Source organism: Aegilops tauschii, chromosome 6 (assembly GCF_002575655.3).
Source record: "Aegilops tauschii subsp. strangulata cultivar AL8/78 chromosome 6, Aet v6.0, whole genome shotgun sequence".
Classification (NCBI taxonomy): domain Eukaryota; kingdom Viridiplantae; phylum Streptophyta; class Magnoliopsida; order Poales; family Poaceae; genus Aegilops; species Aegilops tauschii.
Window position 1 is genome coordinate 254,324,361 of NC_053040.3, and position 23,353 is coordinate 254,347,713.

Consider the following 23,353-nt stretch of genomic DNA (forward strand, 5'->3'; position numbering starts at 1 on the left):
TTTGGAGATGAGCATGATTCAAGATCAGAGACATTGACTTTTGAAGTGGTGAAAATCAAGAGCCCGTATCATGCCCTGTTTGGACGGCCGGCTTATGCTAAGTTCATGGCAAGGCCCTGTTATGTCTATCTGCAGCTCAAGATGCCGGGTCATAAGGGTACCATCACGGTTCATGGAAGCCGTAAGATCGCTTTGGAATGTGAAGAAGGTGATGCGGCATATGCTGAGTCGGTTTGTGCAACAGAGGAGTTAAAGTTCTACAAGGACAATGTTGATCCGGCGGATATGACTTCTTTGAAAAAGCCAACTACAAAGCATGATCCGGCCTTGAAGTTTAAATCGGCTGATGAGACTAAGCTGGTTGATTTTGTTCCAGGCGATTCATCCAAGCAGTTTAGCATCAGCGCTAACTTGGATCCGAAATAGGAAAGCGCGCTCATCGAGTTCATCCGTGAGAATCGGGACATCTTTGCGTGGAAGCCTTCTGACATGCCAGGTGTACCAAGAGAACTCGCTGAGCACACTCTTAATGTCGATCCCAAGTATAAACCGGTCAAGCAGTTTCTTTGTCGGTTCAATGAAGAAAGACGCAAGGCAATTGGTGAGGAGGTAGCCAGGCTCTTGGCGGCTGGTTTTATCGTTGAAGTATTTCATCCTGAATGGTTGGCTAATCCGGTGCTGGTGCTTAAGAAGAACGGCACTTGGCATATGTGTGTGGACTACACAGATTTGAACAAGGCTTGTCCGGCAGATCCTTTTGCTCTCCCTCGTATTGATCAAATCATTGATGCTACGGCGGGTTGTGAGCGTTTGAGATTTTTGGATGCATACTCTGGTTACCATCAGATCAAAATGGCAGTTAAGGACCAGGAGAAGACAGCTTTTATAACTCCTTTTGGAGCCTTCTGCTATGTATCTATGCCTTTCGGGCTCAAGAGTGCCCAGGCGACTTATCAGCGCTGTGTGCAGAATTGTCTTCATAATCAGATCGGCCGCAATGTTCATGCTTATGTGGATGATATTGTGGTGAAATCCAGAAAGGAGGAGACATTGATAGATGATTTGAAGGAGACCTTTGATAACCTCCGGGTTTATAAAATGATGCTTAATCCGGCCAAGTGTGTCTTTGGTGTACCAGCAGGTAAGCTCTTGGGCTTTCTGGTGTCTAACAGGGGCACTAAAGCTAATCCGGAGAAAATCAAGGCCATAACTTCTTTGGCTAAACCGAAGTGTATCAATGATGTTCAACGCCTAGAACGCCGGATTGCAGCCTTGAGCCGGTTTATCAGTCGCCTCGGGGAGAAGGCCATCCCTTTGTATCAAATGTTGAAGAAGACAGATAACTTCGTCTGGAGTGACGCCGCCAATGAAGCGTTTGAGGACTTAAAACGGCAGCTGGCCGAACCACCTATCCTTACTGCTCCTGTTGATAAGGAGCCCTTGTTGTTATATGTGGCTGCTAATGCCCGGGTTGTCAGCGTGGCTATTGTGGTGGAGCGCAAGGAGGCTGGAAAGGAGTATCCGGTTCAACGGCCGGTTTATTATATTAGGGAAGTACATATTGAGTCCAAGCAGAGGTACCTGCATTGGCAGAAGCTGGTGTATGGAGTTTTCATGGCAAGCCGGAAGCTTAAGCAATATTTCCAGGGTCATCCCATCACTGTGGTCAGTTCTGCTCCTTTGGGGGATATAATCCAGAAAAGGGGAGCAACTGGCCGAGTTGCCAAGTGGGCTATTGAGCTTGGGCCTCACGGGCTGAAATATGTGCCTCGGACGGCGATCAAATCTCAGGCACTTGTGGACTTCATCAATGACTGGACAGAGTTACAGGCGCCAGAAGAGAAGACGGATCATACTTATTGGACTATTCATTTTGATGGGTCCAGGCAATTGGAGGGCTCGGGGGCTGGAGTCGTATTAGCTTCCCCACAAGGTGATAAGTTTTGTTATGTTCTCCGTTTAATGTTCCCTTGCACTAACAATGCAGCTGAATATGAGGCTTTACTCCACGGTCTTCGGATGGCTAAGGAGATGAATTTAAGCCGGGTTAAGTGCTTCGATGACTCGGACCTAGTGGCTCAACAAGTGTCTGGTACTTGGGATTCCAAGGACCCACTCATGGCAGCATATCGTCGAGAGGTGGATATTGTTGCAGGTCACTTCAAAGGTTATCAGGTCGATCATGTGGACCGGCGGAAGAACGAAGCGGTGGACGCCTTAAGCCGTTTGGGCTCCCAACGTAAACTGGTTCCACCCAATGTCTTCCTGGATGTGCTGCATAATCCGTCCGTCAAGCTCCCTACAGAGGAGGATTTGGCTATTCCTGATCTGGAGGCTCAGTTGGTGGCGGCTCTTCATGTTATCCCGGATTGGACGGTTCCATATTTGGCGTATATGAACCGGGGCGAGTTACCGGAGGATGAAACTTCGGCCAGATAGATAATCCGGCGGTCCAAGTCCATGACTATTATCAGTGGAGAGCTACATCATTGCAGTGTGACGGGGGCGTTTCAACGTTGTGTATCTCCTGAAGAAGGCCGCGAAATTTTGCGTGAGATCCACGAAGGAGATTGTGGTCACCACGCCGGTTCAAAGTCTCTGGTAGCTAAAGCTTTTCGTCACGTTTCTATTGGCTGACGGCTCATGCTGATGCCGAGGACTTGGTCAAAAGGTGTGATGGATGTCAAAAATTCTCACGACACGCTCATGTACCGGCTTAAGAATTGAGGATGATTCCAATCACTTGGCCGTTTGCGACTTGGGGGTTGGATATGGTTGGGCCCTTTAAGAGATCCAAGGATAAGAAGACCCACCTGTTTGTGGCAGTTGACAAGTTCACTAAGTGGGTGGAAGCAGAGCCAGTTAGTAAGTGTGATGCAGCCACGGCGGTTTAATTCATCAAGAAGGTGATTTTCCAGTTTGGTTTTCCACGCAGCATCATAACTGATAATGGCACTAATCTGTCCAAGGGTGATATGAAAGAATTTTTTCAACGTGAGCACATCCGGCTTGACGTGTCATCAGTGGCTCACCCCCAATCTAATGGTCAAGCGGAGAGAGCTAATCAAGAGATCTTGAGAGGCATCAAACCCCGGCTCATGGTTCCTTTGCAACGGACGCCGGGTTGTTGGGTGGAGGAGTTACCTTCTGTGTTATGGAGCATCAATACTACACCCAACAGATCTACGGGTTACACGCCTTTTTTATGGTTTATGGATCAGAGGCGGTTCTCCCTAGTGACATCCGTCATGACTCGCCGCGTGTGGCAGCTTATGTTGAAGCTGATAACGAGAAGGCACGACAGGAAGCACTTGACCTGTTAGATGAGGAGCGTGACATTGCAGCGGCTCGTTCGGCGATTTACCAGCAAGATCTGCGCCGCTATCACAGCCGACGGCTTAGAACCAGAACTTTTCAAGAAGGCGATCTGGTGCTCCGACTCATCCAGGATCAGACTGATATGCACAAGTTATCCCCGCCTTGGGAAGGGCCTTTTGTGGTCAGCAAGAATCTGCATAACGGATCATACTACCTTATAGATGTTCGAGAGCACAAAGACTCACGTAAATCGGAGGAGGAGACCCACCGGCCGTGGAATATTGCTCATCTTCGGCCTTACTATACTTGAGCCATAGGCTCTGCTTATGTACATAGTTATGACAATGTACATATTATGATCAATATAATAAACCGGAGCCTCAGCTAAAGCGGGGTATCTGTTGTTTTTCTTACATCATGTGTGGTTACATGGGGGCTTCTGTTCATAAAGCGGCGTCCGGTTTACCCCTTGATTCAGCTTGTAAAGCCTTATATAAAAATCACTTGGGGGCTTGGTCGTATTCGAACCATAGCTACACCTCTTGATCGGCACAAGGCCACCAGAAAAATCACTTGGGGGCTTGGTCGTATTCGAACCATAGCTACACCTCTTGATTGGCTAAAAGCCAAAACAAAATCACTTAGGGGCCAAAGAGAGTGTTGCAAAAGCACAACTCAAACATAGGCACCCACTGAGCATAGCTCAAAATATTGCTTGGGGATTCCTTGCTTCGCAATGAACAAAGAATCTACACTTGTAATAGGCTATCAAGCCACGGCTTGGAAGCCTGGTATATACACCTAAAACCCCGGGTTAGCCTGCCTTTTTAAGTAAGATACTCCGTCCAGGTAAACCTGGTATGACCCGTCGAACTTTTGACAAGTCGATCTCATAGACCATGAACTTGTCAAAGTTAAAACGGCGATTGGTTAAGGATTGAGGTCCATCTTAAAAGGCTTTGTAAAATGGTTTAACTCAGCGGCCTGGCAGCCCATGAAAAGCCTCGAATTTCGGGCCTGGCAGCCCGTGAAAAGCCTCGACTACAAGTTTTCATATGCTTTTATTTGCCAAGTTTTTTCTCTTTTCATGAGACTTATAATGTTTTTGATAAACTGGCGTTCATTAAACTTGCTCGGCTTTCAACTACAAGTTGTCAGTACATGATCACTTATAATCCGGTGTTTCTTAACCCGGTCTGGTTTTGACTACAAGTCGCCAGTATTATGTATGGTTAATCCGGTGTTTATCATAACCCGGTACGGTTTTATCATAAACTGGCACAATATGAAAGAAGTTATTATTACTCAAGATTAGGGTTATCACCCTCACTACAAAAGTTGGTCAGCCAACATTGTGATTCAAGGTCACGGGTATCAATTATTTTCATCTTTGATTTCCTTTTACAGCCTTGGTTATAAACCCTGGCCATGTATCTGGTCATTATGACCCGTCCGGCGATAAACCGCCAGGACACTTTCAAAACTTTTTGTATGCAGGACCAGCTACGGATTATGAACGTCGTCTATCTTAAAGCATGGCAAATTAAGAAGTATCAGGCAAAATAAATATGCACGAAGGCATAACATACCAAGTGTTTGAACTAGCCTATTACAAGGCGTTTCAGTGCCCAAAAAAATAATTGTTTTTGGCAAGTATTGTAGCACGCGGAAGGTTAAACCGGCCTCCGGATCATGATTCGTCACCAGGTTGACTTGACGGTTGTGGATCATCTTGCACCGGTTCATCATCCTCCTCTCTACCCAGTGGCTGGAAGTCAATGGTTGCCCGGTCGATCCCAGCTAGGGCTTGGAATACAGCTTCATCGCTTATAAGGGTGGGCGGTTCAATGTCAGGGGCATAGGTGTGCTTACGGATTGGCGGGATAAGATTTTGAGCCTCGGGAGTTGGTGCAGCGACCTGTTTGTTGTTGACGTCATAACTCGCCTGGTAATATGAAAGATCAGCTTCTTCAGCCAATTGACAAGCCAGTGGACGTACTTCCCAGTTTATGGCTCAGAGGTCATCATTGCCAAATTCTAATCCATCTTATTTTAAGCTCAGATAGCCTTTACCCACATCCACCGGATCAAGATCAGGCACCCATGCTTTTGCCCGGGTTAAGGCGGTCAGAGCACCAGCCCTTGCAGCAGATCTCTTTAGCTCTTCTACCCGGGCAGACAGCATTGACAACCTCTCTAAGGTCTGTTTGATTAAAGTTGGGGCGGCTTGTTGTGAGAAGCGGTGTAGATGATCCATTGCGCGCCGGTATATAACTGCTCTATAAGAGTATAGGCAGCCTTCAGCTTCTTCTGTACGTCAGAGCCCAGATGGCTAATGCGAGTTCCTGCATCATTACAAATATCAGTAAACCGGCGATGTATGGGATGGTATGTTGAAAACTTAAAGCCAGGATATTTACCAAACACAGCAGCAGTCATGGCATGTATTTGCCGCTTTACACCAGTCAGCTCGTCTACCACCGGTTTAAGAGCTGCTTCTGCGTCTTTGGCTCTTTTTCGCAATGCAGATTTTCTATCTCCCAATCTGCCCGCTCCTTGTTGAAACTCTCCTTCATCTTTTCCATAGCGGCTAAGGCACTGGTCAGCTCATCATTGGCTTTGGAGGTTTCTGCTTGCTGGGACTTGATGTTTTCTTGCAGATCAGCGGTTTGCGTTTCCTTTTTGCTCAGCTCAGCCTATAAGAGACGGACATATCATGAGTTGGCAGTACATATTTGAAGTACCAAGCACATAACAAATTATGCACCTGATACTTGGGGGCTAATGCATATTTGCTCGTTATCAGAAATTTCTACAAGTCCCAAGCGCAATACAAGTATTATTCTTGGCACTTGGGGGCTAATGTATGTTTGATCAAAGTAACGTTATGGGTATTCTTCTAAAGTCCCGGTTCATCTTCATAAGTTAAACCAGCCCTTGGGGACTACACTGGCGAAAGTTACAATGTTGCAATTCTAAAAGTACCGGTTCATCTTAAAAAGATAACCCGGCCCTTGGAGGCTAATCATGCAAAGTTGAGGTATTACAAAGTACCAGTTTAGATGAGTATCATAAACCGACACTTGGGGGCTACTGGAGTTGATATTTGGAATTGGACATAAGAGAGAAGCAGTTATGCAGTTACCTCATATCGCTCCTTCATCAGATTCACTAAACCGGCTTCAAAGTCGCGGCTTGTGTACAGACGGTTTAAAAAACCAGAATGGATGTCTTGGGCATTGAGGTGGGCATAGGTTGACAAATCTGTGCTCCATTTGCCTTTGCTCATAGCAGAAAGCTCGTCCTTGGCGCTATGCTTCGATAAAGCAACAGGGTTGCCAGGAGTGGTGTGGCCGACGCCAGTAATCATAATGTCATCATCTTTATCACCAGCAGCCTTCACTGGAGACGACGGTTTATCAATAGCCTTAGCTGGACTTGCCGGCTTATCATTAGTTCGGGCCGGGCTTGTCGGTTTATCAGTGTGGCTGTGGTGTCCACTTCTACTTGTGCAACAATGAAGTCATAATCTTGAGGTGGCGGGTCATCATGTATAACATCAGCATTTGTTCCTTCCAGATCTGGAGTCTTCTCCGATTCAATAACCACATTATCATCAGCCGGTTTATTTAATCGAGCCTTCTTGCTGGGTCTAGGCTTGGCACCGAGAAGAACAAATAGAAAGGTCAATACATCAGGTAAATATAAGGTATTAAGAGTAAATTTAAGGCATAACTCACCCAGGAACTGTCTTGAGGGTTGGAAGTTGTGTGGCTGTTGACTCGCCAGAGGATGAGTGAGGTGTTCCCTGATAATTTGAATCAGACGGATTAAGAGGCTGTCGGAAACAACCCGCCTTGGGGCAAGAAGTGTCAAGAGTATAAGAGACCTCTGATCGACGTTTCCGAACCGGAGTGTTCGGTAAACCGGCGGAGGTAACTATCTGGCCGTTGTGCCGGTTGTGCGGCGAGCTTCGTGTTGCTGCTTCTTCAAAAGAAAGTTTGGGTCCAAGTGAGCTAGGGGGTGAGAAAATTTTACTTTCCGATTTGCTTGACGGATTTTCTGGGTTGGCAGAGGATGTGAACCGGAGGAAAGGATAATTACCTCTACGTCGTCAGCTTGGCTGCCTTCAGCGTCGTCCTGATAATAGTCATTGTCAATGAGGTGTATGAAAAATGAGCCAAGAGAGTCAAGTTCTACCTCTGAGTCCGGATTAGCCAAGTCAGCGTCAGCGTTTGGTTCAGAAGATTCAGTGGTCCTCTTCCTGGAAGGTTTCTTAATAACCTTTGTTTTGGGGCGAGGTGTCTTCGCCGGTTTATCTTGTGGTTTCTTCTTCCAGAACGGATCATCACCCTAGCAAAGATGGACAAAATTTTGAGAGAGTATTTAAAAAGGAGCAGGTTAGAGCAAAAAAGTTATGTGATCCTTACAGTTGGCGGTTTGTTGGAGACGCAGAAAGTATTTAATCCAATCTGGCTACAGACATCCTCCGATTCATTCAGTATTTTCTTCACAGCCTCAGTAACTTCAGCCTCTGTTAGCTGAATATCAACATGTCGTTGAGGGTCTTTCAAACTCCCGGTGTATTCACACATTAAACCGGGGCGTCGGCTTAAGGGAAAAATGCTCCAAGTTATCCAACAGCGAGCAAAATCAACACATGTTAACCTGTTCGCCATAAAGGCTCTGAGCTTTGATAGTTGTGGAGCATAGTTGGACCTTTCCTTTGCAGTTAATCTCTAAGGAAAGGGATGTGTATTGCTAAGACGGTGAGGGCGGTAACCCGGCAAAGGATTTTCATCAATTGGAGATGTGTCTTTGCAATAAAACCAAGTCTGGTTCCACTCCTTGGGGTGACTATGAAGCTTGGCATGAGGGAAGCTGACATCCTTCCTCTTTTGAATCGCCATTCCGCCAAGCTCAGTATTGGGTCCGTCTGTGAACTCTGTGCGAAGGTTTAAATAGAAGAAATCCCTAAACAGTTCAACTGTGGGCTCCTCTTGAAGATAAGCCTTGCAAAATACTTGGAAATGGCAGACATTGGACACAGAGTTTGGGCCAATGTCCTGAGGGTGGAGTTGAAAGCTGGCAAGCACATCTCGGAAAATTTTTGAACCGGGAGGACTAAAGCCTCGACCCAGATGGTCAACGAACATGACTACCTCTCCGTCCTTGGGTTCAGGAGGATTTTCCGGACCAGGGGCCCTCCAGTGGATGACTTCTTTCTTTGCTAAAGCGCCGGTTGCAACACATCTGTTTAGTTGTTCTTCAGTAACCCGGGAAGGAACCCAGTTGCACTCGTAAACTTGTTTGGCCATTTCAATGGAAAGCTGAAACATGGTTATTGTCAGTTTAAGATTCATAATGGACAAGTATAAAGCGGCGCAAGATAAGCAGAAGCAAAGGTATATGCATGTTGTTAAAACAGAGTTTGATATTGCTAAACCGGAGTCTGACAATGCAGGAGGAGCAAGGATAAATGTATCGGCGGTTTAAAGGGGACTAATGGTACCTACCGGATTATCATTTCTCTAAAAGGTTAAACCGCCTACATTGGTATGAAAGGTACAGATCTAAAATAGTTAAGTGAGGGAAAAACAGATTTCACAGACGGGTATGATAAATTCAGATCTGCGGCGTATCAGAAAACCGAAATATATTTAGACCTAAAATATAGGTGCTTCAACAGTTTATCAGATTCAGATGAGTTTTTCTATACGAAGGGGATGCTATAATAAGGAAAAAGGGACTATGGCTACGGCCGCACAAGGAATATCAGATCCAAACTAGCCATTTATGCTACTAAGAAGAACAAGGAAGAACAGCGCTGGAGCTTCAATGAACTCCGATGAACACCGAAACCCTAATGGTGGATCTAGGGTGGAAGGAGAGAAGACTTACCGGTGCTACAGGAATAGCGGAGAGGCGCCGCGGTTTTCTGGTTCGATCAGGGTGATGCAGCGGCCGTTGATGAAGCAGACGCGAAGGTCGACGGCGGCAGAGCTCGAACGTTTGGTCGGCACGAGGAAGAGGACGATGTGAAGGGGCACAAAGGGGAAAAGAGAAAATGACCCTTGGCCTTATTTATAAGGTGAATGGATAAGTGACAGGCGCGAGAATCGAGGAGCCCAAAAGTTGGATATGTGACAAAGTTGTCGCCTCGATTGTGGGAGGCTCATTAATGAAGGTGAGATATGTACAATTTTTAATAACAAATGATGTCATGGCGGTTTATCATGATCCTAGAAGATGACGTCATGGCGGTTTACAAGATTTATGCGAAGACGCTGAAGGAAGAATATTTCTCAAATGTTCAAGATTGACATGAACCAGTTCAAATCAATGTGGGGCCTAATTTTTGGGGACATTACTGCTGGGCGTAAACCGGCCAGGAGAGGCCGGGTTATCCCCATAATGAGTTATTCTATTTGAAGCCCATGAAGACAAAGACGATGGCGCTTTATGAAGGCCCAGGGCCCAAAGGCGGATTAAAGCCTATAGACATAAACCGACATTGATATGTAAGCTTGTGTTGTAAGATAGAAATAGTAGAGACCGGGTCGGACACGTTTATGAGCCGGCCTCGGATCCTGTAAACCGACGGGCGTCCACCCATGTATATAAGGGGATGACCCGGCGGCGGTTTAGGGACAACAAACAACAACTCGAGAGCCAGGTATAGCGGATTCGCTCCCTGGTCATCGAAACCCTAGCAATTCCACAACAACTGGATTAGGCTTTTACCTTCACCGCAAGGGGCCGAACCAGTATAAACTCTCTATGTCCTTTGTTCGCTTTAACCCCTTTAAGCTAACCCGTCGCGATGGCTCCATGACTAAGTCCTTTCACTAGGACATCTGCCGTGACAAAACCACGACACCCAGTCCTTGTTGAAGGTTAAAACAACACACTTGACGAAAACTCATTATGGTTTTTGATGCGTGGGTAAGAACGGTTCTTGCTCAGCCCGTAGCAGCCACGTAAAACTTGCAACAACAAAGTAGAGGACGTCTAACTTGTTTTTGCAGGGCATGTTGTGATGTGATATGGTCAAGACATGATGCTAAATTTTATTGTATGAGATGATCATATTTTGTAACACAATTATCGGCAACTGGCAGGAGCCATATGGTTGTCGCTTTATTATGAAATGCAATCGCCATGTAATTGCTTTACTTTATCACTAAGCGGTAGCGATAGTCATAGAAGCAATAGTTGGCGAGACGACAACGATGCTTCGATGGAGATCAAGGTGTCAAGCTGGTGACGATGGTGATCATGACGGTGCTTTGGAGATGGAGATCAAAGGCACAAGATGATGATGGCCATATCATATCACTTATATTGATTGCATGTGATGTTTATCCTTTATGCATGTTATTTTGCTTAGTTCGGCGGTAGCATTATAACATGATCTCTCACTAAATTTCAAGGTATAAGTGTTCCTCCATTCCTACAGTTCGTCGTGCCGAGACACCATGCGATGATCGGGTGTGATAAGCTCTACGTTCACATACGACGGGTGCAAGCCAATTTTGCACATGCAGAATACTCGGGTTAAACTTGACGAGCCTAGCATATGCAGATATGGCCTCGAAACACTGAGACCGAAAGGTCGAGCGTGAATCATATAGTAGATATGATCAACATAGTGATGTTCACCATTGAAAACTACTCCATCTCATGTGATGATCGGACATGGTTTAGTTGATATGGATCACGTGATCACTTACATGATTAGAGGGGTGTCTATCTAAGTGGGAGTTGTTAAGTAATATGATTAATTGAACTTTAATTTATCATGAACTTAGTACCTGATAGTGTTTTGCATGTCTATGTTGTTGTAGATAGATTGCCAGTGTTGTTGTTCCGTTGAATTTAAATGTGTTCCTAGAGAAAGCTAAGTTGAAAGATGATGGTAGCAATTACATGGACTGGCTCCGTAACTTGAGGATTATCCTCATTGCTGCACAGAAGAATTATGTCTTGGAAGCACCGCTAGGTGCCAAACCCGCTGCAGGAGCAACGCCAAATGTTATGAACGTCTGGCAGAGCAAAGCTGATGACTACTTGATAGTTCAGTGTGCCATGCTTTACGGCTTAGAACCGGGACTTCAACGATGTTTTGAACGTCATGGAGCATATGAGATGTTCCAGGAGTTGAAGTTAATATTTCAAGCAAATGCCCGGATTGAGAGATATGAAGTCTCCAATAAGTTCTAAAGCTGCAAAATGGAGGAGAATGGTTCTGTCAGTGAACATATACTCAGAATGTCTGGGTACCACAACCACTTGACTCAACTGGGAGTTAATCTTCCTAATGATAGTGTCATTGACAGAGTTCTTCAATCACTGCCACCAAGCTACAAGAGCTTCGTGATGAACTATAATATGCAAGGGATGGATAAGACGATTCCTGAACTCTTCGCAATGCTAAAGGCTGCAGAGATAGAAATCAAGAAGGAGCATCAAGTGTTGATTGTCAACAAGACCACTAGTTTCAAGAAAAAGGGTAAAGGGAAGAAGGGGAACTTCAAGAAGAACAACAAGGAAGTTGCTACCCAAGTGAAGAAGCCCAAGTCTGGACCTAAGCCTGAGACTGAGTGCTTCTACTGCAAAGGGACTGGTCACTGGAAGCGGAACTGCCCCAAGTATTTGGCGGAGAAGAAGGATGGCAAAGTGAAAGGTATATTTGATATACATGTTATTGATGTGTACTTAACTAATGCTCGTAGTAGCGCCTGGGTATTTGATACTGGTTCTGTTGCTAATATTTGCAACTTGAAATAGGGGCTACGGATTAAGCGAAGATTGGCTAAGGACGAGGTGACGATGAGCGTGGGAAATGGTTCCAAAGTCGATGTGATCGCCGTCGGCACGCTACCTCTACATCTACCTTTAGGATTAGTTTTAGACCTAAATAATTGTTATTTGGTGCCGGCGTTGAGCATGAACATTATATCTGGATCTTGTTTGATGTGAGACGGTTATTCATTTAAATCTGAGAATAATGGTTGTTCTATTTATATGAGTAATATCTTTTATGGTCATGCACCCTTGATGAGTGGTCTATTTTTGCTAAATCATGATAGTAGTAATACACATGTTCATAGTATTGAAGCCAAAAGATATAAGTTTAATAATGATAGTGCAACTTATTTGTGGCACCGCCGTTTAGGTCATATTGGTGTAAAGCGCATGAAGAAACTCCATGCTGATGGGCCTTTCAAATCACTTAATTATGAATCACTTGATGCTTGCGAACCATGCCTCATGGGCAAGATGACTAAGACTCCGTTCTCCGGAACAATGGAGCGAGCAATAGACTTGTTGGAAATAATACATACTGATGTATGCTGTCCGATGAGTGTTGATGCTCACGGCGGGTATCGTTATTTTCTTACCTTCACAGATGATTTGAGCAGATATGGGTATATCTACTTGATGAAACATAAGTCTAAAACATTTGAAAAGTTCAAAGAATTTCAGAGTGAAGTGGAAAATCATCGTAACAAGAAAATAAAGTTTCTACGATCTGATCATGGAGGAGAATATTTGAGTTACGAGTTTGGTCTTCATTTGAAATAATGCGGAATAGTTTCGCAACTCACGCCACCCGGAACACCACAGTGTAATGGTGTGTCCGAACGTCGTAATCGTACTTTATTAGATATGGTGCGATCTATGATGTTTCTCACTGATTTACCGCTATCGTTTTGGGGTTATGCTTTAGAGACGGCTGCATTCACGTTAAATAGGGCACCATCTAAATCCGTTGAGACGACACCTTATGAACCGTGGTTTGGCAAGAAACCCAAGTTGTCGTTTCTTAAAGTTTGGGGCTGCGACGCTTATGTGAAAAAGCTTCAACCTGATAAGCTCGAACCCAAATCGGAGAAATGTGTCTTCATAGGATACCCAAAGGAGAATGTTGGGTACACCTTCTATCACATATCCGAAGGCAAGATATTCGTTGCTAAGAATGGATCCTTTCTAGAAAAGGAGTTTCTCTCGAAGAAGTGAGTGGGAGGAAAGTAGAACTTGATGAGGTAACAGTACCTGCTCCCTTATTGGAAAGTAGTTCATCATAGAAATCAGTTCTAGTGATTCCTACACCAGTAAGTGAGGAAGCTAATGATGATGATCATGAAACTTCTGACCAAGTTACTACCAAACCTCGTAGCTCAACCAGAGTAAGATCCGCACCAGAGTGGTACGGTAATCCTGTTCCGGAAGTCATGTTACTTGACCATGACGAACCTACGAACTATGAGGAAGCGATGATGAGCCCAGATTCCGCAAAATGGCTTGAGGCCATGAAATCTGAGATGGGATCCATGTATGAGAACAAAGTATGGACTTTGGTTGACTTGCCCGTTGATCGGCACGCCATAGAGAATAAATGGATCTTCAAGAAGAAGATTGACGCTGACGGTAATGTTACTTTCTACAAAGCTCGACTTGTTGTGAAAGGTCTTCGACAAGTTCAAGGAGTTGACTACGATCAGACCTTCTCACCCGTAGCGATGCTTAAGTCCGTCCGAATCAAGTTAGCAATTGCCGCATTTTATGATTATGAAATTTGGCAAATGGATGTCAAAACTGCATTCCTTAATGGATATCTTAAAGAAGAGTTGTATATGATGCAACCAGAAGGTTTTGTCGATCCAAAAGGTGCTAACAAAGTGTGCAAGCTCCAGCGATCCATTTATGGACTGGTGCAAGCCTATCGGAGTTGGAATATACGCTTTGATAGTGTGATTAAAGCATATGGATTTATACAGACTTTTGGAGAAGTTTGTATTTACAAGAAAGTGAGTGGGAGCTCTGTAGCATTTCTGATGTTATATGTGGATGACATATTGTTGATCGGAAATGATACTGAATTTCTGAATAGCATAAAAGGATATTTGAATAAGAATTTTTCAATGAAAGACCTCGGTGAAGCTGCTTATATATTGGGCATCAAGATCTATAGAGATATATCAAGACGCTTAATTGGACTTTCACAAAGCACATACCTTGACAAAGTTTTGAAGAAGTTCAAAATGGATCAAGCAAAGAAAGGATGCTTGCCTGTGTTACAAGGTGTGAAGTTGAGTCAGACTCAATGCCCGACCACTGCAGAAGATAGAGAGAAAATGAAAGTCATTCCCTATGCTTCAGCCATAGGTTTTGTCATGTATGCAATGTTGTGTACCAGACCTGATGTGTGCCTTTCTATTAGTTTAGCAGGGAGGTACCAAAGTAATCCAGGAGTGGATCACCGGACATCGGTCAAGAACATCCTGAAAAGGACTAAGGATATGTTTCTCATTTATGGAGGTGACAAAGAACTCGTCGTAAATGGTTACGTCGATGCAAGCTTTGACACTGATCCAGATGACTCTAAGTCACAAACCGGATACGTGTTTATATTGAACGGTGGAGCTGTCAGTTGGTGCAGTTCTAAGAAAAGCATCGTGGCGGGATCTACGTGTGAAGTGGAGTACATAGCTGCTTCGGAAGCAGCAAACGAAGGAGTCTGGATGAAGGAGTTCATATCCGATCTAGGTGTCATACCTAGTGCATCGGGTCCAATGAAAATCTTTTGTGATAATACTGGTGCAATTGCCTTGGCAAAGGAAGCCAGATTTCACAAGAGAACCAAAGAGACGCTTCAATTCCATCAGCGCTCAAGTCATGGAAGGAGACATAGAGATTTGCAAGATACATACGGATCTGAATGTTGCAGACCCGTTGACTAAGCCTCTCTCACGAGCAAAACAGGATCAGCACCAAGACTCCATGGGTGTTAGAATCATTACTATGTAATCTAGATTATTGACTCTAGTGTAAGTGGGAGACCGAAGGAAATATGCCCTAGAGGCAATAATAAAGTTGTTATTTATATTTCCTTATATCATGATAAATGTTTATTATTCATGCTAGAATTGTATTAACCGGAAACTTAGTACATGTGTGAATACATAGACAAAGAGAGTGTCACTAGTATGCCTCTACTTGACTAGCTCGTTAATCAAAGATGGTTAAGTTTCCTAGCCATAGACATGAGTTGTCATTTGATGAACGGGGTCACATCATTAGAGAATGATGTGATTGACAAGACCCATCCGTTAGCTTAGCACGATGATCGTTTAGTTTGTTGCTATTGCTTTCTTCATGACTTATACATGTTCCTATGACTATGAGATTATGCAACTCCCGAATACCGGAGGAACACTTAGTGTGCTATCAAACATCACAACGTAACTGGGTGATTATAAAGATGCTCTACAGGTGTCTCCGATGGTGTTTGTTGAGTTGGCATAGATCGAGATTAGGATTTGTCACTCCGATTGTTGGAGAGGTATCTCTGGGCCCTCTCGGTAATGCACATCATTATAAGCCTTGCAAGCAATGTGACTAATGAGTTAGTTACGGGATGATGCATTACGGAACGAGTAAAGAGACTTGCCGGTAACGAGATTGAACTAGGTATGATGATACCGACGATCGAATCTCGGGCAAGTAACATACCGATGACAAAGAAAACAACGTATGTTGTTAAGCGGTTTGACCGATAAAGATCTTCATAGAATATGTAGGAACCAATATGAGCATCCAAGTTCCGCTATTGGTTATTGACCGGAGATGATTCTCGGTCATGTCTACATAGTTCTCGAACCCGTAGGGTCCGCACGCTTAACGTTCGATGACGATCGGTATTATGAGTTTATGTGTTTTGATGTACCGACGGTAGTTCAGAGTCCCGTATGTGATCACGGACATGACGAGGAGTCTCAAAATGGTCGAGACATGAATATTGATATATTGGAAGGTTATGTTTGGACACCGGAAAAGGTTTTGGATAGGTTCGGGCATTTTTCGGAGTACTGGGGGGGTTACCGGAACCCCCGGGGGTTTAATGGGCCTTCATGGGCCATAGTGGAAGAGAGGAGGAGGCGGCCAAGTGGAGGGGCACCCCCCCCCCCCAAGCCCAATCCAAATTGGGGAGGGGGCCGGCCCCCCTTTCCTTCTCTCCCTCTTCCCCTTCCTTCCCACTCCTAGTTGGACTAGGAAAGGGGGGAACCTACTCCTAGTAGGAGTAGGATTCCCCCCCTTGGGCGCACCCCATGAGGCCGGCCGGCCCCTTCCTCCACTCATTTATATACCAGGAGAGGGGCACCCCATAGACACACAAGTTGAAAGTTGTCTTAGCCGTGTGCGGTGCCCCCCTCCACAGATTCCACCTCGGTCATATCGTTGTAGTGCTTAGGGGAAGCCCTGCGTCGGTAACTTCATCATCACCGTCATCACGTCGTCATGCTGATGAAGCTCTCCCTCGACACTCAGCTGGATTGAGAGTTCGTGGGACGTCACCGAGCCGAACATGTGTAGATCGTGGAGGTGTCATACTTTCGGTACTAGGATCGGTCGGATCGTGAAGACGTACGACTACATCAACCGCATTGTCATAACGCTTCCGCTTACGGTCTACAAGGGTACGTGGACTACACTCTCCCCTCTCGTTGCTACGCATCACCATGATAGATCTTGCGTGTGCGTAGGAATTTTTTTGAAATTACTGCGTTACCCAACACGTTTACGGTGCACGAGAAAAGTTGCACATCCCTGTCACGTAGTTGCACATGGACGGCTAGTCAATTGCACAAAACGGGGACAAAATTGCACAAAAAAATTCATCAAAACATACTCATGTGGGATCTAGTTTCGAAGAGCACGCCGCGAGGGTTCCAACGGTGAAAGCGGATCTTAATTTCGATGTTCCGTTCAAAAGTTATGTCTTTTAAAAAAAGTTGATCTAAAAAATAAATGTTTTCACACCTGTCAGATGGGTGTTTCGTTGCATGTTACTTTTTTGTACTCCCTCTGTCCCATAATATAAACGTTCTTATATTATGGGACGGAGGAAGTAGCAAATAAAACATATTTTTTTCTAATTTATTGGATGGAGACAAAAACTTACTAAAAGGGGAAGGATGCCACGGAGCGCTAGCGGGCAGCTGGACGCTGCACGCGTCCAACTAACTGACCCCCCTGGTTTTCAGACGTGGTGGGCCTCACCCTCCCTCTAATCAAATCCAACATTCCCACTTCAGATCAGCACGTAACATTACGTAAAAATCATTACGTGGATGTAACATTGCTCGGCATTCTACTAGTGCTAGTAGAACCAATGCAACCTTTTTATGTTTTGCATGGAAAGACAAAAACGATGCAAGGGTGCCCACCTCGTGGCCACGGGCAGCACACACCGCCGCTTCCTCCTCCTCACCTTCCCTCCACAGCCACTCCTCCCGGCAAGATGCCCACCATCATCTCCTCCTCCTAGACCTCGGCCGCGCCAGCCATGGCCGCCACTGCCGCCGCTTCCCTTTCCCTCCACCTCCGCCTCCGCCCTCCTCCCTATGCCCACCGCAGCCCCCTTCGCCATGCCTCGTTCCTCCTATCCCCTTCTCCGTCCACCCCATGGCCTCCTCACCATCTTCACGTCGGTAACGGCCGGCTCCCTCCACCTTGCCGCCCCTCTGTGAAGGCGCGGGCAGGTACCATCGAGGCTCCGAGCCTCGCGCGCCTTGGGGGCGCCGTAGAGACCGACCGCCTCCCCGCCGACGTGCGCGACCGCGCCATGGACGTTGTCGAATACTTGGGCGGCCGCGTCACAATCGGCAACGTCGCCTCCCGCGCCGGCCTGCAGATTGACCAGGCAGAGCGCGCGCTCCAGGCTCTCGCGGCAGACACCGGGGGCTTCCTGGAGGTGCCCCTCGCCCCCACTGCGCGCGCTACTTCGTGGCTAGCCTTCTTTCCGGCTGCGATCTGAGCATGGAACTGTTGTGATTTGTGTAGGTTTCGGGGGAAGGGGAGGTGCTGTACGTCTTCCCCGAAGTCTGAGAATCTTTTTCTAACTTGCAATCTTGTATTGATGAATGCCATTGATATAGAGGTTATATGGAGATGCTTAGTAATAATGTTTTGCCATGTTTAACCTGTACTTTAATGCCATGCTTTTGTTTGCCATGTTCTTGCACTGTAGCATGCTTGTTTCATGCATCCAATATGTCAACATGTTATTCCTGCTCACATGTATGTCCTGTTTTTCACTAAGTTCTAATCTGTGTTATAAAGTTGTTTTATGCATTGATCATCTTGGATTAATCTTGATGCCTATGAACCTGAACCTTAATGTTATTTGAAGCATGTTGTCTATACTTGAAGTGCATATCAATTTTGTGTCCATATGTTTCCTCTAGCATGTTGTTTCTTTGATTGCAAAGTGCCTAGTTGTTGTTTTGGACAGATTGTGTTTGAAACTTGTATGGAGTGTATGTGTTGAACCGTTACTCCGTTTTGAGTGAAAGTTGCTTGGTTTTGCATGTAGTTTCATCATGCCATGTTGCATCCATGTTTTGGAGTGTTTGTGATGTTGTTGTGCTTGCATTGGCATCAATGTCATGTTTAACTTGTTTTGCTCATATCTTTTAGGCCATAGCTCCGAATTAAATGAACTTTATATGTAACTTGACTAGAAAGACGCGTAGATCTTCATGGTGCACTTTAACTTGTTGTTTAACCACTTCAACATAATGTGTTATTCAGATCTGGTCCAATTTCAAAATTTGCATATGGGGAGTTACCGGAATTGTTATATGTTGTTTCCGGCCTCATTTAAACTTGCTTTGGTGTGTTGTTCTTGTATGCATCATCTCTTGCCATGAGTAGCATCATGTAGCCTTGTCATGCATCATACTTGGTCGAGCATCATGTCATGTTTATGTGTTGTGTGTTCACCATGTTGTTTGCTTCTTTCCGGTTGTGCTCCTTCTCGATAGTTCCTGTTTCGTTGTGATTGTGAGGATTCGTTCGTCGACGTGGGATCGTCTTTTTCATGGACTCGTTCTTCTTCCTAGCAGGATTTCAGGCAAGACGACTGTCACCTTGGATCTCACTACTATCATAGCTATGCTAGTTGTCTCGATGTTATCGCTATGTCGCGCTACCTACCACTTGTTTATCAAGCCACCCAAATTGTCATGATAGCCTCTAACCTTTTTTACCCTTCCTAGCAAACCGTTGTTTGGCTATGTTACTGCTTTGCTCAGCCCCTCTTATAGCGTTGCTAGTTGCATGTGCAGTTGCAGGTTGTTCCATGTTGGGACATGGATATCATGGGATATCACAATCTCTTATTTAATTAATGCATCTATATACTTGGTAAAGGGTGGAAGGCTCGGCCTTATGCCCGGTGTTTTGTTCCACTCTTGCCACCCTAGTTTCCATCATACCGGTGTTATGTTCCTTGATATTGCATCCCTAACACGGTGAGGGTTTATGGGCCCCTCTTGACAGTTCGCTTTGAATAAAACTCTTCCAGCAAGGCCCAACATTGGTTTTAACATTTGCCATAATAATATTGAACTAAATAATTAATTGGCATAGGGCGTCATGAACCTGAGGATTCTTTCTACATAGCAGGGGGGCCAGCGCTGATGGTGTTGGTCCCAAACGGGCAGACTGTGGGGCCGCCTCGGGGAAACCCGAGGTATTTGGTATATACCTTTAGGCTGACCTGTCCGGACATAGCCTGAGATGAGATACGCGCGGCTACTATCAGGGTGTCGACACGCCAGGAGGCTTTGCTGGATTAGTTTTACCATTGTCGAAATGTCTTGTGCACCGAGATTCCGAGTCTGATCAGAGGGTCCCGCGATGGAGGATTGTCTCCGCGGATCGTGAGCTTGTCATGGGCTAAGTTGGGACACCCCTGCAAGGTTTAAACTTTCGGGAGTCGTGCCCGCGGTTATGTGGCAGATGGGAATTTGTTAATATCCGGTTGTAGAGGACTTGAAATAAACTCAATTAAAATACACCACCCGCGTGCGTAACCGTGATTGTCTCTTTTCGGGGAAGTTCGAGAGGAGAACACGATTGGGTTATGTTTGAACGTAAGTAGTTCAGGATCACTTATTGATCATTGCTAGTTTGCAACTGTTTTGCGAAGTTTCTCATCTTACTCTTGTACTCGTAAGTTAGCCACCATACAATGCTTAGTCGCTGCTGCAACCTCATCACTTACCCTTTCCTATCCATTAAGCTTTGCTAGTCTTGATACCCATGGTAATGGGATTGCTGAGTCCTTCTGGCTCACAAATTACTACAACCACAATTGTAGGTACAGATAATGCGATGATCATGACGTGAGAGCGATGTTTGATTGTTTTGGAGTTCTTGTTCCGCCTCTTCTTCGATCGAGGGATAGTTCCTGGTCGGCAGCCTGGGCTAGCAGGGTGGATGTCGTTTGAGTTTCTGTTTGTGTTTCATCCGTAGTCGGATGTTGTTCTCTTGTATGATGTTGATGTATTCTTGTGGCATTTGTATGCCTTTGTAGGTATCCCCAGCTTTTATGTAATGGTACGATATAATGATATCCACCTTGCAAAACGTCTCCAATATGTGCTTCTATCCTTGGTGGGACCTTCGAGTTCCTTTAGGATAGAGTCGCATATTGGCGTGACATTAGCAGCAGCCCCTAAGGATAGCATATCTAACGGCCAGAAATGATCAAATCGAAAAAAGCGAACGGCCTAAAACGCAAATCTCTGTGAGGGCAGGGATTAGATGCGGTTATACTGTCCTTAATAATTCAATAAAATATTTTAAAATAATTTAGTAAAATATTTTAAATGCCCGTGGCAAAGCACGGGCATTCTAATCCTAAACATACTAAAAGCTATGTGCCTGTTACGTAAAGTTCCATCGCTAACTAGCTGCCTCATCAAAACTTAAAAGTGCACACGCACTATCTGGAGGAAACGAGCGGCTGATTCTTGGCCGCATGATCACGCCCCATCCGCTCTGCGCGTGCGTCAGGTGCCACCTTGTCTGAGCCATCATATCCGCGTCGTCGTCCTCCACTTCCCGACCCCACCCGCTGGGATTTCGCCTCTCCGCTGTCGCGCCCACCCCCGCGTCATGCTCTTGCTGCTCTTCCTCCCCCAAATCCAGGCGGCGATATGGGGTCCCTTCTCACGCTCTGCCTCGGCCTCCCTGGATCGGCCCCCGACCATGACCGCTCAGTGGACACGGCCCCGGCGCTCACCGTCGGCCCCGTCTCCCACAAGGCTGCCTCCAAGCGCACCTTCCCTGACGCCACACCCCCGTCACAGTTGATTCGCTGCCGCAGCTGTCGCCAGGGGTGAGGAGAAGGCGCCTGCATAGCTGCTGCCGCAGTTGAAGGAGAGCACAGACCTCACCTGCATCCTCCGCTTCCCACGGTCCGCGAGAGCCCGCATCTTACCCGAAGTGCGCGTCACGTGAAGACCGCCTCGTCCAGAGTCAACACGCTCATGCCATCCTCTCATCTAGCAGCGCACGACATGGATGGATTTGCTTTGCTGTGGCATGTGGGTTTCACCATTTCAGTTATGAAGAAACTGTGTGCCGCCGTGCCGGCAGGCTGTTCAGCAGCAACATCATCGACATGGATGGATTTGGTTTTCCTTAGTGCATGATGAGCGAAGTAATAAAGTCAACAATTTAGGGTACGTGCTAGCCTATCTTGATCTGATCTAAAGGCGACAGTGCAACTAACTGAATCGATGCAGTGAATCCAGCAACAGCTTCAGAAATAAGCATGGTGATCGAAAATGATGATGGGCATTAGGTTTTTGGACGGCTGACCCTGGTTTTTCTATAAATCATCATCTCATATATTTTTCTGAAGATCATAAGAAGAGTGGCACAATCATATTTCAGATTTGCACAAATAGGTTTACTAAAGATCATAAAAAGAGTCGCACAATCATGTTTTTAGATTTGCACATATAAGTAGCTGGTCGGCGTAGCTGCAGAAATTGCACATTTTACTGAAAGGGTTCATGTAGATTATGACCTCGAAGTCGAAGACTTTTGTTAGGTTGAACATGATAGTAACCCAAGTTGGATACAAATTCACAGTTGGACAACAAGATGATGCTAAGTTGACTAAATGTCTCTTTGTAAGGTGATCTATTGTTTACTATTTTTTGTTGGCATCCATAATAGTTGTAGTTGCACACATAGTAATTCTAGTTGGCACATGCATGGCCACAAAGTTGCACAATCTGGTTCGCATAATCGCATATGAATTGTCGTGGGAGGTTCTTACGCCCCGCCGCGAAGTTGCACACTTTCGTCGGCGCAGTCGCACATGCATGGCAACAGAGTTGCACAATCAGGTCCGCATAGTCACACATGAATTATCGTGGGAGGTTATCACGCCCGGCTGCGGAGTTGCACACTCTTGCCGGCATAGTCGCACACGCATGGACACAGAGTTGCACAATCTCATCCGCATAGTCGCACATGAATTGTCGTGGGAGCTGCTCACGCATGGCCTCACACATGCATGGCCACAGAGTTGCACCATCTCGTCCACATAGTCGCACATGAATTATCGTGGGAGGTGCTCATGCCCGGCCGTGAAGTTGCACACTCTCGTCGGTATAGTTGTACATGCATGGCCACAAAGTTACACAATCTCGTACGCATAGTCGCACATAAATTATCGTGGGATGTGCTCACGCATGCCCGCGGGGTTTGTGACGCCCGGATAATTAGACTACAGTAATTCCCTACTAATGATGCCATGTCACCTCAGTTACTATTGATAATCTCGTGTTAGTCCGAAACCGATTATAATTCAAAATTCAAAATCAAGCAAACAATAAAAGTTTTCAAATATTAAAACTAAAATGTTCAATAAATAGTAGATAAATCAGAGGCTATGATAAAATTGTACACAACATTATTGAAATTTGATAAGTGACTTAAACAACCTCAAACAGTGGATGAAAACATTATTTAATAACCTTTTATTAATACAAAAGAAATATGAAATGATATTTACCCCAAACTAGCTTTTGGTGGTAGGATATATTGGGCTGTGAATTGTGGGCCAGCTCTCATATTTTACAAAACTCATTTGATGCCCAAACAATTAGCCAAAACATAAAAAAATAGAATAAAAAAACAGAAAACAAAACAATACAAAAAA

At 45.4% G+C, this 23,353-nt stretch overlaps 1 protein-coding gene across 1 annotated transcript; it reads left to right on the forward strand.

Moving 5' to 3' along the window:
- The first annotated feature begins 17,550 nt into the window (after positions 1-17,550).
- On the forward strand, positions 17,551-18,213 carry LOC141026001 (uncharacterized). The gene is made up of 2 exons (XM_073501942.1): positions 17,551-18,079; positions 18,169-18,213. Exons 1-2 carry the CDS (start codon positions 17,672-17,674, stop codon positions 18,211-18,213), a joined length of 453 nt encoding a protein of 150 aa, XP_073358043.1. The 5' UTR covers positions 17,551-17,671.
- Positions 18,214-23,353: the final 5,140 nt, after the last annotated feature.